This window comes from Salvia miltiorrhiza, chromosome 6, assembly GCF_028751815.1.
Source record: "Salvia miltiorrhiza cultivar Shanhuang (shh) chromosome 6, IMPLAD_Smil_shh, whole genome shotgun sequence".
NCBI classification, from domain to species: Eukaryota; Viridiplantae; Streptophyta; class Magnoliopsida; order Lamiales; family Lamiaceae; genus Salvia; species Salvia miltiorrhiza.
Window position 1 is genome coordinate 40,249,917 of NC_080392.1, and position 19,930 is coordinate 40,269,846.

General features: G+C 39.3%; 3 protein-coding genes across 5 annotated transcripts; 2 read left to right on the plus strand and 1 right to left on the minus strand.

Annotated features, from left to right (window-relative positions):
- Nucleotides 1-1,661: 1,661 nt before the first annotated feature.
- On the plus strand, nucleotides 1,662-5,144 carry LOC130989516 (uncharacterized). 2 transcript variants are annotated; one of them, XM_057913482.1, is made up of 2 exons: nucleotides 1,662-4,596; nucleotides 4,768-5,144. In XM_057913482.1, the coding sequence occupies exon 1, from the start codon at nucleotides 1,831-1,833 to the stop codon at nucleotides 4,522-4,524; it is 2,694 nt and encodes an 897-aa protein (XP_057769465.1). In that variant the 5' UTR covers nucleotides 1,662-1,830; the 3' UTR covers nucleotides 4,525-4,596; nucleotides 4,768-5,144. The 2 variants fall into 2 exon arrangements, with proteins under 2 accessions (XP_057769465.1, XP_057769467.1); XM_057913484.1 differs by having other exon boundaries at nucleotides 1,670-4,596; nucleotides 4,721-5,144.
- Nucleotides 5,145-7,085: 1,941 nt separating this feature from the next.
- On the plus strand, nucleotides 7,086-10,684 carry LOC130989518 (uncharacterized). 2 transcript variants are annotated; one of them, XM_057913486.1, is made up of 15 exons: nucleotides 7,086-7,548; nucleotides 7,647-7,744; nucleotides 7,955-8,055; nucleotides 8,159-8,237; nucleotides 8,385-8,445; nucleotides 8,553-8,599; nucleotides 8,759-8,851; nucleotides 8,950-9,040; nucleotides 9,271-9,319; nucleotides 9,449-9,565; nucleotides 9,662-9,809; nucleotides 9,940-10,032; nucleotides 10,120-10,188; nucleotides 10,286-10,328; nucleotides 10,413-10,684. In XM_057913486.1, exons 1-15 carry the CDS (start codon nucleotides 7,491-7,493, stop codon nucleotides 10,511-10,513), a joined length of 1,248 nt encoding a protein of 415 aa, XP_057769469.1. In that variant the 5' UTR covers nucleotides 7,086-7,490; the 3' UTR covers nucleotides 10,514-10,684. The 2 variants fall into 2 exon arrangements, 1 of the variants encoding a protein (XP_057769469.1); XR_009090665.1 differs by lacking the exon at nucleotides 10,413-10,684 and having other exon boundaries at nucleotides 7,293-7,548; nucleotides 9,940-10,045; nucleotides 10,286-10,329.
- A 465-nt stretch (nucleotides 10,685-11,149) lies between these two features.
- On the minus strand, nucleotides 11,150-16,778 carry LOC130989517 (alpha-mannosidase 2). The gene is made up of 4 exons (XM_057913485.1): nucleotides 16,227-16,778; nucleotides 15,698-15,847; nucleotides 15,486-15,518; nucleotides 11,150-14,476 (listed from the first exon to the last, which is right to left on the minus strand). The coding sequence occupies exons 1-4, from the start codon at nucleotides 16,776-16,778 to the stop codon at nucleotides 11,738-11,740; spliced, it is 3,474 nt and encodes a 1,157-aa protein (XP_057769468.1). The 3' UTR covers nucleotides 11,150-11,737.
- Between the last annotated feature and the right edge of the window lie 3,152 nt (nucleotides 16,779-19,930).

Sequence of the window (19,930 nt, forward strand, 5' to 3'; positions counted from 1 at the left end):
CCCTCTGCCCACCCCCGACCCCAACCCCTCCTCCCCCAACCCCCAAGCAAAAAAAAAAAATCTTTTACTCTCCCTCTGCCCACCCCACCCTCAAGCCAAAAATAAAAAATCTTTTACTCTCTCCTCTGCCCACCCCCCCAACCCCAACCCCAACCCCAACCCCCCACCTCCCCAACCACCCACCCTCAAGCCAAAAAAAAAAAATGACCCCTCCCCCCAACCGACCACCCACCCTCAAGCCAAAAAAGAAATAAAAATTTCTTTTACTTTTCCACTGCCCACACCCCAGTCATTTTTTTTCCACCCTCCAAGCCAATTTTTTTTATTATTATTATTACTTTCTCACTCCTACGAATTTATTAATGTTTTTGATTTCACAATTAGATATATGAATTCATAATTTAAGGTTCTTGAATTCACAATTTAATTTTCTTGAATTCACAACCAGATTTATAAATTCACAACTTAATGTTTTTGAATTCACGACCACATCTATGAATTCACAACTTAATATTCTTGAATTCACAACCAAATCTATGAATTCACAACCAGATCGATGAATTAACAATTGAATCGTTAGTGTTGGTTGTGAATTCGAGTTTTAAAGCTCGAATTCACAACTAGTTGTTTTGGTTGTGAATTCTCGAATTCACAGCCAGTTTGATGAATTCACAACTGAATTGCTAGTGTTAGTTGTGAATTCGAGTTTTAAATCTCGAATTCACAACCAACTCTATTGCTAGTTGTGAATTCAAGTAGTCGTGAATTTGAGTTTTAAAGTTTGAATTCACGACTAACAATATTTCTAATTGTGAATTCACAACTAATATTTTTAGTTGTGAATTCAAACTTTAAAACTCAAATTCACAACTACTTGAATTCACAACCAAAATAAATTCTGGTTGTGAATTCGACTAGTTGTAAATTCACAACCAAAAAATTTTGGTTGTGAAATGCGCAAATTTTTTAAAGGGTGGTGCTTAAAGGGGTAAAATGGTAAGTGTAGGTATTTTTTAAAGTTTTTATCTTAGTGGGTAATTTTTAAGTTTACTAAAAGAAATAAGTTATTTTCAAAATCCACTCTTTAAAGTATGTGTTTAAATATCATTTAAAAGACTCCGTATATCATGGGTCGGAGTCCTTTTGTGATGAACTTTGGGAAGATTTTGTTCATGTTCGTCGTTACATTGTTTTAGATTTTCTTCACGCTCGCCCTGAGGCTAATCGAGCAGCTCATGCGTTTGCTCGTTTTTTCTTTGTCTTCTTCTGATGTAATGATATGGAAGGCCAATTTTCTTAATTGGCTTCTAGATATTGTTGTTTCCAATTTAGCTTAATAACTATTATATTTTTCCTAAAAAAAATGTCAGTTAAAGACAAAATTGATACTACTATTCAAAGTCTCATGTTTGAATTTTCTCTGGCGCGACATTTAAATTTCTTTATTTAATATTATTAATTTATCAAAAATAAAAAAATACTACTGTTCAATTAAAATAAAGATTTAACGGCCAATCTATTTTAAAATTGTTAAAAGATTTGAAGGCATTGCATTTATACATCGGTTAGAAAAAGTACACCATCTACGACCAGTCTATTTTTTCGAGAAGACCCATGTTTTTCTTAGCCAGACAAATATACATTCAATTTTGTCATCTCATAATTTATTTATATATTATAAATTTTTCTTGCCCCTTCACTACGCCCCCTGCCGTCCGGGCCGGGCTTTCTCCAAGAAACCGGTGACTTAAACCCACCCGAGTCCACTCCTCTTAATCGGGCTTCCTCTCTCTCTCTCTCTCTCTCTCTCTACACTTTATCTCACTAAACATGGCCGATCACCACCACCACCACCACCACCGCCCGAATCGCATCGCTCTCCCCACACGAGCATCCAATGCCGCCTCCGCTGCCGCTACTCCGACCCCCCGCCCCTCTTACCCGGTCTTCCCTTCCACCCCTGCCGCGACTCCCTCCAAAAACCGCCGCCCCATCTCCCGGCTCTCCGGCGCCTCCGCCGCAACCTCCTCCTTCTCCTTCCTCTTCCTCCTCCTCTTCTCCCTCCGCTCCCTCTACTCCCTTTTCCCATTTCTGCGCGCTTCCCCTCCCTCTTTCTCCATCTTCCCTTTCTCTTTCCTCGTCTCTCTCCTCTCCTTCATCCTCACCCTCTCTTTCTCTCTCTTCGCCTCCGTTTTCAGTGGAGACTCTCACACTAGGAAGCCCCAGCGGCCCCTTCTCTCTCTCACTCTAATCACCCAATCCCAGCACAAGCTCCTCGTCGCCAAATCACTCCTCCTCGCTGTCGTTTTCCTGCTCAGATTTCAGGCCTTAAGATACTGCGGCGCGGCGGCGTTGATCCTAGCCGAATTGGCCGGAAATGTGGCGGCTCGTTTCATGGCGGAAGGTAAAAATCGAATCTTTATCGGTAATAATTCAATCGGATCATCCAAATTTCGTGGGTTTATCGCACTTTTATCTGGGTTGATCTTGTTGTCACTTAGCTGGGATCGAATCGAATGCTTTCCTTTATCCCATGTGAATATTATCAGCAAAGGGTTTGTAGCTTTTCCTAATTCGAATTGTTTGAGGATTTGGCCTATGCTGCTGCCATTCTTGTCAGGGTTTTTAGGGTGCTACGAAAGGGTTTTATCAAATTGGGGGGAAATTCGTGAGCTTGGACAGAAAAGGGTTAGATTGATTACATTGTTCTTCACTACAGTTGTTTTGTTCATACCTGCTTGTGTTAGCATGCTCGTGTTTGAAGTCGAGGGCGATAGCATTTCCTTGTCGAGCCTAGGCTGGCCGTTGGCGAATACTGTAGTTTTTGGTGTGCTTTTGAGTGAGAATTACACTGATGAGAGATCAGTAGCTGCATCTAAAGATAATCAGAGGGAGTATTTTGTGACATTTGTGTGTACTCTTGTGTTGGAGCTGTTCTATTTTCCCGAGCTCTCGTTGTGGGGATTGCTTATATGTGGTTTGTTGCTGTGGGTAGCGGTGAGGGAGCTGAATCCTGTTAGTATTAGTTATCCTGAGTTGGGGGTTGAGTCGTCTGAATCACGTGGCATCGAGGTGATGAAACCTATTAGGCACATTTTGAGTGAGCGAAAGTCACGCAAGATTGCTCTGTTTCTGTTGATAAACACTGCTTATATGGTTGTTGAGTTTGTGGCTGGTTTCATGAGTAACAGCCTAGGGCTGATCTCCGATGCTTGTCACATGCTGTTCGATTGTGCTGCTTTGGCGATTGGTTTGTATGCTTCCTACATCTCACGCTTGCCAGCGAATGGTCAGTTTAATTATGGGCGTGGGAGATTTGAGGTTCTCTCTGGATATGTTAATGCTGTTTTTCTGGTTCTTGTTGGAGCGTTGATCACATTGGAGTCGTTTGAGCGGATTTTGGACCCTCAAGAGATTTCTACGAGTAGTTTGCTGTCTGTCTCGGTCGGAGGTTTGGTTGTTAACATGGTGGGGCTTGTCTTCTTTCACGAGGAGCATCATCACGCCCATGGTGGATCTGGGCCGTGTTCACATTCCCATCACTCCCATGAGGAAGCTCATTCCGACTCCCATCATTTACACGAGCATGGCGAGAAGCATCCGGAGCTCGTGGCTGTTGTCCATGACTGCAGTGAGAAATCGTGTTCAAAGCATGAGGACCAATGTAGTGTTGATGTGGGAGACCACAAACACGACGACCATCATCACCACCACCACCACCACCACGTGAAGAATGAGCAGCACGACCATGATCACAAACATGTTGAACTACATAGCCATAATCAGCATCACGCCGATGTAGATGATCAGCACCACCACTTCCTCCACCACCGCCAGAACCATGTTGGCCAATCCGATCATAACCACAGCCATTCCAACCCCCTCTCAGGGGAGAAGGAAAAGCATGACCTCCACCACCAGAATGATCAACTTGACCATCATCAGAAACATGTCGAGCCACACCACCACCACCACCGCCATGTCAATGTAGACGACCAACATCACCACCACCATAATCATGACGGAGAAAAGGAAAAGAAGCATCACCGCCACCACATTGACCACAACATGCAAGGCATTTTCTTGCATGTCTTGGCAGACACCCTGGGAAGTGTTGGAGTTGTTATCTCAACTTTACTGATCAAGTACAAGGGCTGGCTTGTTGCTGATCCCGCCTGCTCAATATTTATCTCAGCACTGATTGTGTCATCTGTGATTCCATTGCTTAGAAATTCTGCAGAAATCTTGCTGCAGAGAGTTCCCAGATCCTACGAGCAGGATCTCAAGGAAGCTCTAAACGACGTGATGAAGCTGAAAGGGGTTGTTGGCTCTCAGAATTTGCACGTCTGGAGCTTCACTAACACAGACATTGTGGGGACCATCCACCTCCATGTTTCAGCAGATTCTGACAAAGCTTCCATCAAGAAACAAGTTTCACACATTATACGCGGAGCTGGGGTCAAGGATTTGGCTGTGCAGGTAGAATGCATCACCTCTAATTTAGAGTCACTTCAACCCTTATGACTCCCTGCCTGCATAATGTGTTGTGGAGTGTTTTTCCAGCCTGCAACGAGCAGAACGTGGTAGAATGTTCCGGTAATTTGCTAACTTTCTTCTAGTAGAATTTAAGCAGAAAGCATGAATGTTATTGCCATTAATTCTATGATTCCAATATGTAAACCAGTCCCTTTTTTAAGCATGTTCTTATTACTAAGGATAGATGCTCCCTCGTGGCCTCAACTAAGGTTGTTGTTTCCCCGGTCATAGGGTTCAATCTGAGACGTCGTGGAGAGGATGGTACGAAGCTACTAACTGTAGAACAAAACCGTCTCAACTAGCAGGCTTTACTTGTACAGGGATTATTTTAGTTGATCACAGAACCCTAGTTTCTCATAGATCAAAAGAAGGGCTAATTTTTTGTTGTTCTTGTGTTGCTGTAATGGTGAGATGTTTCAATAGAAGATGAAGTTAACCTTCTGATACATGACAGGAAATGTATCTGTATTTTTGTAGAATTAAACATCAGTTATAGTAGATTTGCTTATTTCTGTATTTTGTTTGCATTCTGCCTGTATTTTAGAAATGTTTGTATTTTTTTTTAATACATTAACAGTAATAAATAAAGAAATTTAAAGGTCGCGCCACGGGAGACTCGAGTCCAAGACCTTTGGCCTTAGGCATTAAGCCCTTACCGCTTGGCCAACATACGCATACTGAAATGTTTGTATTTTGTTACCATGTGATGTGAATGGTATAACATAAAATCCTTTCTTTTAGCCACATAATATTTTTTTTTATCATGTATGTAAATTCACTATTTCATTCAATTACTTTGTATTTATGGTTGCGTAAGTTTAAATTATTTTTACAATTAATAATTAAATTTAATATACTTTGAAAATAGGTATGAATAGTCATACTGTACGGGTACACCGCTAGTAAAATTTATTTCTTAGTCCTATAATCTACTGTATTAAGCAATACGTCTTTCTACGGTTTTGAAGAAATTTATACTCCACAAGGATGGTTATCGTATATCAAAATAAATAATTTAATATTATATATATATATATATATATATATATATTATTAAATTGCCATTACAAATTGTAATAAATAAAAAAAGAAAAAAGAAATTATGGGTATATATCGAAATGGATAAGAGTGAACTATTGAATATTGGAATGAACGAATTGTATAGATATTCCTTCCAAAAACAGAAAGAATTGTACAGACAAAATATTTTTTCAATATTACTCAATATTGGGTGTGTAATATATCCATGACACTCTAATATATGACTCCCTCCGTCTTGCCCAAGATGCTACATATTTATTTTTAGGTCGTCCCAACGAAGATGATACATTTTTATATTTGGCAAAAATAAGGAATTTGAAAGAGTGAAATCTTATTATAGCCCTCTTTCATAAAAACATAAGTTTTATAACCCTAGTTTATAATAGATAAGTTATATAGCCATTTTAAGTTTAAACATTATAACACCCTTTGACTTTTTTGTACTCGATGGTGTTCTCGATGGCACCATCGAGTATACCATCGAGTACTCGATGGCGCCATCGTGTACACCATCGAGTACTCGTGGTGTCATCGTGTACACCATCGAGTACTTCGATTACTCGATAGTGTTGTAGAAAATCTTCATTTTTTTTCATTACTCGATGGTGTACACGATGGTGCCATTGAGTACTCGAAGTTTCAAAAAAGTCAAAGGGTGTTATAGTCTTTTAAGCCTATATTACTTATCTATTATAAACTAGGGCTATAAAACTTATGTTTCTAACAAAAATGGCTATATGTGATAATTCACACAATTTGAAACACTTAATTAACACTAATTAAGTATTCCCTTATTACATTATCTCTCATGTTTTATCACTTTATTATTATACACTTAAAACACTAATTTACAACTCCTTAAATTCCGTACCGAAAAGCAAATGTATCGTCTTGGCCGGGACGGATGGAGTATTTGATAAGAAATAAAATGAAATATATTACTTCTTACAAATTAAAATTTCGAATATATTGTATTGATTTGAGTGATTCGGTATACCATCTATGTAATACAAATTATAATTATATCTATTATTAACTTTATATAATCTTAATACATCGGATATACTTTTATAGAGATTTTAATGCATTCTATCAAATATGATATTAATATGACATAATAAAAGATTTTTTTTTTTGAAATTATAATGAAAGATATTTCAATCAAATATATCACACTTTATCTCATAACGCATATCAAACGAGTTTTGTACTTTAAATTTTTGTTTTAATTATTTTTAATTTGAGATCCACCGCTCTACTTCCTCCGTCCCACGAATCTTGACACATTTGATTTCAGCACGGGAATTAAGGAATTGTAGATTAGTGTTTTAAATGTGTAGTTAATAAAATATAAAAGTGATAAAGTAGGAGAGAGAAAATAATAAAAGTGATAAAGTAGGAGAGAAAAATTACTTTATTTGAAAATGTGTCAAGATTCGTGGGACGATCCAAAAAGGAAAACGTGTCAAGATTCGTGACAAATTGACAATACCATCGGATCCCCCCGAAAAATAGCTTTAAAATGTCCAAACTACAAGATATGCAGTCCTATAAAAACTTTCATGATGAGATCTCGTCAAAGTTCCTAAAACGGAGTACTAAAGTTTCATAAGCAAATTTTTTATTTTTCTTTTGAGGGAAAAAAAAAGCATATTGTTAATGAGATCTAAAGATAATCTTGTAGAAAAATAGATATCATTAAACTTTTTTTTTTATATTAATATTTTTTTTCTTAGTGAAGCTTTTGTATTTTTCGTAATAATCACCAAATACAGAGAGGGAGCTCAAGAGCGAACAAGACGACACCGTTTTAGGAATTGTCATTTCAACTCAACTCACTGTAACTGTAATACCTAAAGTCTTCGATTTTAGGGTTTAAGAGAGGATTATTACCATTTTCTCATCACCGGAAAATGGACAGCGCCGATGAGAAGGTGGTCGCAGTGATCTTGGTGGCAGGTCCTAGTAAAGGTGCGAATTTTCTGATTCTGTTCTCAATTTCTGTCTAATGCAACAATTCTCCTTTGAATTCACTCTTTCCCCCCCATTTTAATGGCGATTTTGCTCAGGGACTCGATTTAGGCCGCTTTCTTTCAATACTCCAGAGCCTTTATTTCCTCTGGCTGGTCAGCCAATGGTTCATCACCACATCTCCGCCTGCAAAAGAGTATGTTTCAATTGTTTTGGAAGAAAATGATTATTTCTCACTAATGTGATATTTCATTTCATTGGTTTGCGAATGTGGTGAGTTTCTGGTTTGCTATTGAAGCGTGCAGAAGTTGCTTTTGTGAATGTGGCATCTTCCATTTGTGTTGCAAATTTACAATTTGTTAAGCTGGAAGACAAGAGTGTTGTTTTAATAATTGATAGTGTGCAGATGCCCAATTTGGTCCAAGTTTTTCTTATAGGATACTACGACGAGCGGGAATTTGCTCTATATTGCTCTTCAGTGTCTAATGAGCTCAAAGTTCCTGTGAGGTGAATATAAACAGATCTATTCTTGAAATGTGGTTTACTTTTCTGCAGGTTTGAGTTATATAAATCAAGTCTCTGTGTTTACCACGATTCTTTCGTTTTTCAGATATTTGAAGGAAGATAAACCGCATGGCTCAGCAGGAAGCCTATTCTACTTCAGAGATCGAATCATGGAAGAAAACCCTGTATGCATCACTGGTCACTGAGTCATTACTTATTGAATTGCCTCATCAAAGCTCTACTTTTTTCGCCGTAGCATTCTGGTTTCTGAACCTTCCACTTTTGTCTACATATATATAATAAACTGAAATTGTATGCTTTGGTTCCTGCAGTCGCATATTTTTCTGCTGAATTTTGATGTCTGCTGCAACTTTCCCCTGCCTGAGATGCTTGGTAATCATCGACCTTCTTTTTTGTCTTGAAGAATGTTTCTGGTCTTATGTTTGTATTCTAACATCTTAATTTGCAATTGTCTAACTGCAATTTATGTTGTTTTGTAGAGGCTCATAAAGCCTATGGTGGGATTGGCACGTTGCTAGTTATTAAGGTGAGTCTTCTTTCACAAAGTCTTTTACTCTTCTTTTAAGCCGGCTTATTGCACTATAGACCTCAAGTTGTTTCTGTGAAACTGATGGTCGTTTTACCCTCTAGTTTTCCTAAATTCACTTTGCCATGCAAAATACTCTCTCTGAAATTGATTCTGCAGGTTTCCGCTGAATCGGCCAGCCAGTTTGGCGAGTTGGTTGCTGATCCGACTAGTCAAGAAGTGTTGCACTACACTGAGAAACCGGAGACCTTTGTATGCATCACAATAAAATACCACATGGTTTGTTTTAGAAGTTGACTATATCTCCCTTTCTTTGGCTTATAGCATTTTTTTTCCTCTCACAATTACAGGTGAGTAATCTGATTAACTGTGGTATTTATGTCTTCACACCAAACATTTTTAGCGTCATCCAGGAGGTATATCTTCTCCGGGAAGACAAAGGTGAGTCAAGCTACATTATGATACTTATTTTATTTCACAACTACATCAACTTAACAATGACATTAACAACTCAGATTCAAGTATCTCCAAAACCTGTGACGTAAGTAATTTATCACATGATTGTGATATAGAAGTTGTGAAGATCTAGATTATGGATCTACTGCAATTTTACTTTCACTTGTGACTATGATATCAATATTGATGATTATGTTGGATTCTATAAACTGCAGCATACACACGCCACACACCAAGCTATGAGTCCCAGCAATTTGCTATAAGGTATAACTACTTCTGTCTTCTGCACACTAGTGGTATTCGAAGAATCAAGAATCTCACCGTTTTGTATAAACTATTATATTTGGATTTCAGCCTCATTTTAGTTACTGGTTTGATTAATCTTTCATTTAGGTCTCTTCCTACAGATTTTGTTAGGTGGGACCAAGATATTTTGTCGCCTCTTGCTGGTAAGAAGCAATTGTATACGTATGAGACCACAGAGTTTTGGGAACAGATCAAGACCCCTGGGTAAGTCAATCCTCACATGTGGTGTGGCGGTTCCATTATTTCGTGTATCTCAACACTTTAGATCATCTTAACGGACTCAAATATATAACTTGCCAGAATGTCTATCAAGTGTTCTGCCTTGTATCTTTCTCGATTTCGCTCAACCTCTCCACATCTGCTGGCCAGTGGGGATGGAAACAGAAATGCTACCGTTGTAGGAGATGTCTATGTTCATCCATCAGCAAGAGTGCATCCTACTGCAAAGGTGTATTCAACTAAACTCTGCTGCAAGATGTTTTTAAAAAACGGCATTGTAGAATCTAATAAATTTAAGGAGAAGCTTTCGTGCAAGATGTTTGTCGGCATTGTTTTGATTCTTTTCTTTACACAAACAGATTGGACCGAATGTTTCAATATCAGCAAATGTTCGTATAGCGCCTGGTGTAAGACTCAAGAACTGTATCGTGTTAGATGATGTTGAAATCATGGTATGTTAACCAGGTAAAATAAAATGAAGAACTAAAGTTGGTTATACAATTCTGGGAAATTTACATTCACGGATCTTTCTTGGACAGGAAAATGCTGTTGTGGTGAATGCAATTGTCGGGTGGAAGTCGTCTCTTGGAAGATGGTCGCGTGTTCAGGTACTAATCTACCTTAATTTTTACTTGAAGTTGTAAGGGATAACTGGATAAGGTGCAAAAAAAACCGGTTATGAATTAGTTTTCATCGTTTATTCAGGCTGACGGAGACTACGACACCAAGCTAGGGATAACTATATTGGGTATGCCTCTTCGACCACATCTTCCCTATACACAGAAATTTCTTTATGCTTAGGCTAACATCGAATTTTCACTCTCTGATGCAGGGGAATCGGTGACTGTGGAAGACGAGGTTGTCGTGATCAACAGCATCGTTCTTCCGAATAAAGTGCTCAACTTAAGCATGCAGGAAGAAATCATCCTGTGAAGACCATGCTACACAATCAAAAGTTTACTTACATTTGTTTATCTATTGTATCTGTTTCCCAACCAACAATTTTGTTGTGTGATATGAGCTTACTCTGTAACGTGACACTCTTGTTGTCGACAAATTAGTTTATGGTTCGCCTCTTGTGAAAAAAAAAATACTGTTTATCAATAGAAATATGAAAACAGATAGTGTTGTATGATGGGTTAATAGTGTTTTATGTCCTGAATTTTCAGCATTTTCTATAAAATTTCCCGAACTTTCATTTTCTCCTAAAAACTCCGAACTTTCAACGTTTCCACAAAATATCTTGCTATATAAATTTCAGTGATGAAAAGATGATTAAAAAAAAAACTCCTAATTTTTTGTGTTTTCTAATCAAGGTGGTTCCTAATATAATTTTTCAATAATGGCGGTCTCAAAAATATTTCATCCGGTGAGATTAAGTCATCTTTCCATCTCTGACTTTTTTTATGGTGGGATATTTTATCAAAAAATTTGAAAGTTCGAAGTTTTTTAGGAGAAAACGACATTTTAACAAGACCGTTGAAAGTTCAGGACATAAAACATTATTAACCTTTGTATGATTTCTTCTACATAAAATTAGAGTGCAGGTGTATTTATCCAACCATCAGCTAAAAAATAATTTTGGCCATTTCAAAAATTAAGGTTTGGGGATTGCAAATAAACTGCTAATTATGGATCGTACACTAAAAAGGCTGATGAGTAAAATTTTCCCAAGAATTGTTCTGTGCAGGGGACGGACTATAGACTATAGTACACATCTACATTCATCTATCAGCATCCTGTGAATATTAAACATGAGTAAAATATCATCCCATATTTCCTAGGTTTCTGCAGGGGACTTTAGTACACATCTACATTCATCCATCAGACCTTGTTAATATTCAACCAGAGTAGCTCGGCATACCCGATTTTCCTGAAGAAAAGCGATCCTCCGAGAGTTGCCAGAGACGAATTATAAGCCCGCGCCATTGTGACCAGTTAGACTCTCCATCAAACATTCTGAAGGGGGTGAAGGCAATTTCTTCAAAATTTCCAGAGCGTGTGCTGTGAGATCTTTGACTTAGGTTGAACTTTACAGGTCGGAAAGCTCTACTTCTCACGAGACGGGAAGCTGCAAAACGAAGAGAAATAGCAGTTGAACATGTTCCATAATCCATACAACAGCATCAGTGGAGTAACAGCTAAGAGTCAAAAGCATTATTCCACAGGCTTTAGCTGCAACTTGTAAGCCTGTATTTCCATGGGGGGGATAAGGATGTGACCCTCCTGAGCGCCATTTCCAAATTGCTCGCTGTAGCCAAGTACATCAGTATCTTCGTGTAGAAGATTAAGAGAAGTCGCTTTTGCACTCAAAACAGTAAGCCCTTGGAACATGTCAAACAGATTAATTGGCTCGTCAGCTATAGTTGAGCACTGTGACCTAGCTTTTCGACAATATGAATAATCCCAGTGTCGCCTCTGCACAATGAGCGCAAATCTGGGCTCTCCGAGGGGGAGCTGAGTGTATTTCTGAGGTCGGGGAACCTTAAAGTTCAAAATATGCAAATCGCATGGCAGAGAAACTGCCAATGGAGAAAATGATCGAGGAGGGGGCTGCACGGATATTGATTCAGGGTTTTTAGCAATGAACCCGTGAATTGGATAGTTCAGGTGAGCACCAACCACATGCGATAGAAGAGAGGGACTCAAAGGACGAGGATTGGAAACAGGATCCGCAGATAATGAAATGTTAGGCTCCAACAGGATGTGGAAAAGCACATTCATAGGACGGTTATCCATCACCCCTTGGCCCAGACCACGACCATCATCACTCTGAAGTCGACGATCAAGCATGATCTCCAACCACCCATTTTTCAAGCTTGCCACACCCAAGGACTGTTTAGTATGAATAGAGAAGCGCTCTCCATTTACGTCTTGCATAAATGCAAGAGAGGGCATTGGGTAGTAATTTCCCTGCAGAGGTATCTTGTCATAAGTTTCCCTGCGGCTCATCTGGAAACCGTTTAGATCAGTGTAAAATATCCTTTTGTTATTCATATCCGTCTTATACCTTGCTATGATTTCCCTATCATTAAAATCATTACCAAGAAGCTCAACGTGATACTCTTTCTCAATCACAAATTCCTGTATGGTACTTTCTCCATTATATAAACGGGTACTGTGGGAGATTGGTGATTTCTCCCATGCTGTTTTAGGATAAGAGTACACTTCCCGTACCAAATGGCCCTCTGAGATCACCATCGTTCCACTGGATTGAGCGATAGGCTCAGCATCACCATTTGGCTTGAAGAGGTAGGCCCCACTCTCGCTGCTAGAATACATACCTATTTCTTCACCAACAAAATTCATGCGACCATCTGTGTGACTTATTTTGTGCAGAAGTCCATGACTTACATTAAAAGAGAGAGTCTGATGTTGATTGCTAATTTCTACTATGTCACTCTCAATATTTGAGCAAGCATAATGGGCAGGGCATGAAAGCTGCTTCGATGGAGCGAAAATTCTCAGAGTAGCTGGTTTGGCCTTTTCACATCCGACAAACCCATTAGCAACATAAAAAGTCTGCAATCCCATGGCAGGAACAGAAGATTTCCAGTAAAGACGGTGTCTCCCAGTAAATATTTTGTTATTGTCATGGTGCAGTTCAGGAGAGATCTGGCTCTTGACACACGTCCAATTTGAATCCAAAACTGTCACATCAGGTCTCTCAACAACCACCATCACCACCTCATTTCTTGTTTGCTCCAGTGGGTTAAAGAGAACCACAGTCTGGACTGTTCCTTCACGGGCACTAATTGCTTTATGCACTGGCTGAACATCATATCTAGACCTCATTTGTGCTGGTTCAAAATTAGCAGGATGCTGGTCATTTTTTTCATGGCGAATTCCAAGGAGAACCTCAATAGCCTTGGACATAAAAATTTCCAAGTCTTGCAAAGCCATATGCATTCGCGTCCCATAGTCTTCAACCACATGATCCTTGGCTGTACCAGTCACGCCATCATGATGCTGGAAAAGAGCTAAGTTCCTTCTAGCAGAAATCAACTTGTATGAAAAACTAGTGGGCAACTTCTCACACTGTGCTTTCTGGCAATATCCTAACAAAAATGCCATCATCATTTCTGCACCACGGAGTGTTTGCTCCAACACTCGGTCAACAGCCTTGAAGAAAGGCCTTGATACATAGTAGCCACTCCAATAATCTTGATTTCTGTCGGAATATGTAAAGAAATCACCTGATAAAGAAGGGAAGCCACCAATCTCACTAGAGCCAATTTCACCAGTAACTGAATAATTTATTCTGTCAGCCTCTTCACGCAAGGTGCGGAAATAATCATCCAAAGTGCCAAATTTAGCTTCAGCATTCAAGCTAGGATCAGAATTAATATAATCAAACAGCAATTGGTAGTTCCTGAACTGAGCTTCTGCTTCATCAATACTGATGTAGCGAAAATCATCGCCAAGGGGAATAAGGAGCGTGTTTGTTCGGTAAAGCGTGGATTTCTTCCTATATTGATCCAACAACATAAGTGCCCTTTCCTTAACATTTTCATGGTCAGTCTCCACAGGATGTTCTCCCCAGGGACAGCGCTCATACATAAATCCACGCATTCGAGCAAAGTCGAACTGGCAACAAATAGCAGGCTCTGGCCCACAAGTGTGTGGAATATCATAAGAATAAAAGGGCATCATGTGGACAAAGATATCAGTTGATTCCTCAGAATCCCAGCTTTGCCTCCATACATACTCCAGATTCTTGTGCCATGCCAACTCCTTCTTCAACTCATAATGTGTTCTCTGTATAAGCATGTTTTCAAACCCCATGCGACGGAGAAGATAAGCCATGGTGGATGAATAGCCAAATGGATCAATTGACCAAGAATTCTTAGGAATAACCCCTACAGTTTCGTTCAACCACATGTTTCCCTCTGTCATCTGAGACATACAGTTTAAGATCAATACTCCATAGGCAACAAGTTCCACCAATTAAAATTAAAACCTCACCTAGCATTATCATAACATGTGCATAAGAATCAAATCTCTATCATAACCAGCAAATTCAAGTGCATACATCTACATGGGCAGAGTACCTATGTGATGGTAAACATGATACTCTTTTTCTCCTTGGGGGCGGCAGGGTGGATAAGATTCAAGATGGAACTGAATAGAACATATATACACATCATATGAAGCCGAATCATAGTCATAAAAGGCATACTAGGTGGTGGACCAGACCAAGCGCCTGATCAAGGTCTAAGCAGGATCCTAGGCAAGCCGATTCAGGAAAAAATGGTGGGGACTTTTATACCAGTGACTAAACGACATGGCCATATGATACATTCATACACAAGATCTATCATTTCCAAAATTAATAAGAATTCATCAGTGACAGCACCATGATGTGATTCACACCCTTCCTCCCTAACCAAATATATATATATATATATATATATATATATATATATAGATATATATATATATAGGGTGTGGTTCTAGAGAGAACTACATTATTTGTGAGAACGTGAGAACCATCAAATCTAATGCATTCACTGTAAAAATTAATGCACTCAAAAAAATAAAAAATAAATTGCTTCCTTCAAGATTCGAACCCAGGATCTGCATTCATCCAACAAGATGATACATCCACCGTAGATCTTGATAATCGAATGATTGAAAATGGTTCTCCGTTCTTTTTTTATTTATGGTTCTTTCTTGAACCTCTCCCTATATATATATATATATATATATACACACACACAGCCTAGAAGATTTGACGTACTTCATTTAATAGAGTACTATAAGATAGGAAAGAATCAATGAAAGTTATAACTGACTCCCATTTACATCCATGCAGATATTAGATAGTTCACCTTACACATAATGCTAAACTAGAGTCAGTATATAATATACAGAAGAATAACTAACAAAGAAATTGCATAATTACCTGTTCAACGATAGCAAAATAATGTGAATTCGCCTGTACAAAGATTAAAAAAACAACCGTAAGATTTTGCCTATATTAATTACATGAATCCAAATATACAAAATAATGGTGATAAAAGATCTGAAAATACTTTATTTAAAACTCAAATAAAAGGGAGAGCGAGAGAGGGGAATGCATACTGGTGTCCCTTAGCTTCTCAGAAAATAAATTACCTCATCATTCATAACCCATCCACCTGAAACAATTTCCAGCTGTCCATTCTGAACTAAATTGGTGAAGGATTCTCTTTTCACTTCTGAAGAATCCCTCCACCACCTCTCTAAATAAGACATCTCTTCCCAAATAAACTTTCTCCGAGTATCCTACATACAACATCAACCAATCAAGCCTAATTCTTTAAATTTCTAAACTTTCAAGTGCACAAATCAAATTATAGTCTTAAACAAGAATCATCGAAATCAAGGATAAAATAAGATGCAGCTATAGTTCAGCAACATGCAAATATCGAATGCCAGTGACCCTTACCACCTTGAAAAGTAGCATGAACTTATCCAGCTTGCTAAATTAGGCACCAGATAGGTACAATAGACTATAATCCTAATTATACTAATTCCAAAAGCTTAGTATCTAGCAATTCTTAACCAAGAACATAATTCAACTTTATTTTCAATCAAATCGCAATAAACTACAATACGTTTCCTAAAAACTCTGCTCTAAGTTAGATGGAGAAATATTATTAACCTTGGAAAGCGTTTCGACAATAGTATCGAGAATATGTCTAGACTGCCGATCATAATATTCTTCAACCGTGAGTTTCCATCCAGGATCATTATGCGAATGAGGTACCACAAACACCTTCAATTTCTCCTCATCCCACTCATTCCCCCTATAACTCACGCGCCACCCCTGCTTCCACGGCCCGCCGTCCTCATCCAGAAACTGGATCTTATCATACAGCTCCTTAGTAGTAATATCCACATCCGCCGCCAAAATAGTGCTATTCGGCGACTTATGCACGACCGGCTTCCGAGGGCGGGCGGCGCGCCCCCGCGCCGTCGGCGATCGCAACTGGGGCAGCCTGGGGATGGCGGCGAATCGGAAGAGGATGAAGAGGAAGAAGAAGATGGTGATGCAGAGTCCGATTGTGAAGAAATTCGTGATGACGAAATCGCGGAAGGCGGCGGTGGTGCGCCTCCGAGACTTCCGCGGCTGTTTTGATGGGGATTTTGTGGCGGCGGTGGGGAGGAGCGACTGCGCCCAGCCGCCGGCGCCGCGGCGAGTGGAGAATGCCATGGCGGTGGAGCGAGATCCGGCGGTCGTTACGAGCTGGGGTTTTTTTGGGTCGTCGTCTGCAAAGTCGACGACGATTTTTATGTGCCGTTGTTGTCGAGATACTGTTTTAGATCTGTTTCTCACTCCACTACCTTAAGCTATCACATAACTAAAACATACGAGTATTTTTTATTTTATTCATTTTTTTTTTTTTTGAAGAAGGCGAGGATAATTTATTGATCACAAGAACATGGAAAGTGGAGATGACCCACCACAAAGGACGGAGGTTCATTCCATACATGATGTGAAGTAATATCTCTCGCGGCTTTTGCTAAGCTATGAGCAATGACATTGCGATCCCTCTTGACATGACGAACACTAAAACCCGGAAGAGACGAGAGTTCGTGTCGGCAGAATTCAGCAATAATCCCCATCTCCAAAATATTTCTGCCACCCAATGTAACCTCGTCGCAAGCTTTCTTACAATCCGATTCCACAATACCATTAGTATAACCCAATTCTTTGATCCAAGAAAGTGCCTCCTTAATCCCAATCAACTCTCCCTCTTCCACACGACGTCTGCCCAATATTTTCACAGCCTTTCCCCTGATGTAGTTGCCTGCATGATCTCTGAGAACAATCCCAACACCTATAGCTCCGATATCAACAAAGAAGGCAGCATCAACTCCACATAAGACTGATCCCGAAGGCAGTCCGTGCCATCCCACACAGGTGGTCGCCGAAGACAGCTGGGAAGTCGTAGCTGTATCAACTTTTCTTGCTGAGAGCCAGTCCAGCCGCGTATCGGCTGCCCTCGAAACCGAAATCGAAGGGGTCGGATAAGTATTCTTCCAAACAACCACGTTCCTATCCTTCCATATTTGCCAAAGAACCATGCAAATATTAGCTTTAATTTCGCTGTTCGCAATCTCAGTGATCGAAAATAAAGCATGATGGAAGGACTCACTCCGAGCAATAATGGGATCAACCACAGTTCCCAAGTGACTGAGACGCCAACATTCCTCAGCGAACGGGCAATGAAAGAACGTATGCCAAAGGTTTTCAAAGCCACTTTTACACGTGGGGCACTCACCGCCCACCGTAATCCCCCGGGAGAGTAGGTTCTCTTTAGAAGGCAGGTTGTTCCTAGCAGCACGCCACAGGAAATGTCGAATTTTAGGAGGGACGTTAATTTTCCATAAACCATTCCAATTCCCATCCAAGCTATGAGAGATATCAAGAGTGAGTGAGCTCGCAAGATTATAGGCTGATTTCACAGTATAGTTTCCATTTTCAGAGTAGTGCCATACCAGCGTATCATTGCCTGCATTAGGGAGAAGAGGAATGCTGATAGTATTGTGAAAATCCTCTTCGCTGACCACCGATTTGATAAAATCAAAATCCCAGCTGTGTGAACCCGGAATCATCATATCCTGAACTTTTAAACCAGCAAGATTAGGAGGACAGGGGGTGGAGATACGGAAAGAGTCCTCCTTGCGCAGCCAAGGATCTTGAAACACACGGACTCGGGCACCGTCACCGATTCGCCAACGGACACCACGTCGCACAAGGTCCTGTGCTGAGCAGATACTACGCCAAGAGATACTTGGGCTATGCCCAACTTTGGCATTAAGGAAATCAGAGTTAGGGAAGTACTTCGCCTTTAGCACACGGCAAACAAGAGCATCCGGGTCATGGATAAGTCGCCAGCCTGTTTTACCAAGGAGAGCGATATTCAGCAACTGTAAGCTACGAAAGCCCATCCCACCGAGCTTCTTATCTACACATAACCTCTCCCACTTCAGCCAATTAATCCCCCTGCCAGCACCATCTTTATTTCCCCACCAAAAAGTGTTTAAGAGCCGCTCCATCTCATCTGTTAAACTTGTAGGAAGGGCGAAGATCGCCATGCAGAACGAAGGTAAAGATTGCGCCACTCCCTTGATTAAGATCTCTTTACCAGCTTTAGATAGCTTTTTACCATGCCAGCCTTGGATCCGATTCCATATTCTCTCCCGAAGATAGCCAAAGATCTCCTTTTTATTTCTCCCCACCAAAGAAGGCAAACCGAGATATCTTCCTGTATTAAGAGGAGCACTCACACCCAACCAATTTTATTCATTTTTTAGAAATTGTGAAATACTACTATTCATCTTCATTAATGTGTAGATTGATATTTCATATTTGTATCGATTGCCCACCCTACACTTTTGGTAGGGTCGATTTGGAGAAAAATGATAAATTTAGGCACTGTACTGTCATTTTTATAATTTGAGATAATATTAATAAGAAAATCCAAACGTTATGGTACAAAGTTTAAAGAGTACAAATTTAAAATACTCACTTTTATTAATTGTAATGAAAAATGTTATCTTTATAAAATTTTTGTGTTTATATTCAAAACGATTAAATTACGCTTAATGTCTCAATCAATGTACTTGCAAGATAAATAGCTTGCTGTCGAAAAAGTAGGTTGCTGTCCGTGAGGTTGCCGCCCTACTTTTCCTATAACAAGCTATTTTTTTATACATTTGTATTTGTGTGAAAAAAAAAAATCTAAGGCTTTACACAAAAAATAATGTAAAACTATCAATATCTAAAGGCAATTTCTACTCTTTACTTTAACCTGGGTATAGGATTTAATTTTTTTCATAAAAGTTGGCATTTTTAATTACGTATAAGTTATAAATATGAGCATTTTTACCCATTAACACAAGTTTAACCTTATTTAATACTTCATCCGCAGCCAAGGAGGCATAACTCAAGTGGTAAAGTTGAAGCACCTAAAGACTCTCATTTCTGAGAGATTTTGGGTTCAATTATGTCTGTGTGCGATGTAGTTTTCTCACTTTTGTATAAGTGGTGTTGTTTTTCCACTTTTGTATGGATAGTGCGATTATTTTCTCACCTTGTGTTAAAATTGTAAAGTGGGCAGGACCATTTTTTTGTGTAGAGAAAGTAGGAACCACATTTTTTTTAAGTGTCATTATAAATGTGACAAACTAAAAAAGAAAGTGTATCAAGATAAATGAGACGAATTGAGTAAAATAACAACTCTAATAGTTGGGGTATTTACTTTGAAGGATTAATTATAACAAATAAAAATAATAAAATTAATCACTTGTTAACTAAGGGGGGTGTATTCGTTGTGGAATTTGATGGATTTCTATAGA

Coding starts and splice junctions, on each gene's coding strand:
- LOC130989517 (XM_057913485.1), bottom strand. CDS start 16,778: ATGGCATTCTCCACTCGCCGCGGCGCCGGCGGCTGGGCGCAGTCGCTC. Junction 15,848..16,226: donor TTGTCGAAACGCTTTCCAAG/GTTAATAATATT, acceptor TGTTGTATGTAG/GATACTCGGAGAAAGTTTAT. Junction 15,519..15,697: donor GATGGGTTATGAATGATGAG/GTAATTTATTTT, acceptor ATCTTTGTACAG/GCGAATTCACATTATTTTGC.
- LOC130989516 (XM_057913482.1), top strand. CDS start 1,831: ATGGCCGATCACCACCACCACCACCACCACCGCCCGAATCGCATCGCT.
- LOC130989518 (XM_057913486.1), top strand. CDS start 7,491: ATGGACAGCGCCGATGAGAAGGTGGTCGCAGTGATCTTGGTGGCAGGT. Junction 8,056..8,158: donor GAGCTCAAAGTTCCTGTGAG/GTGAATATAAAC, acceptor TTCGTTTTTCAG/ATATTTGAAGGAAGATAAAC. Junction 10,189..10,285: donor GAAGATGGTCGCGTGTTCAG/GTACTAATCTAC, acceptor TCGTTTATTCAG/GCTGACGGAGACTACGACAC.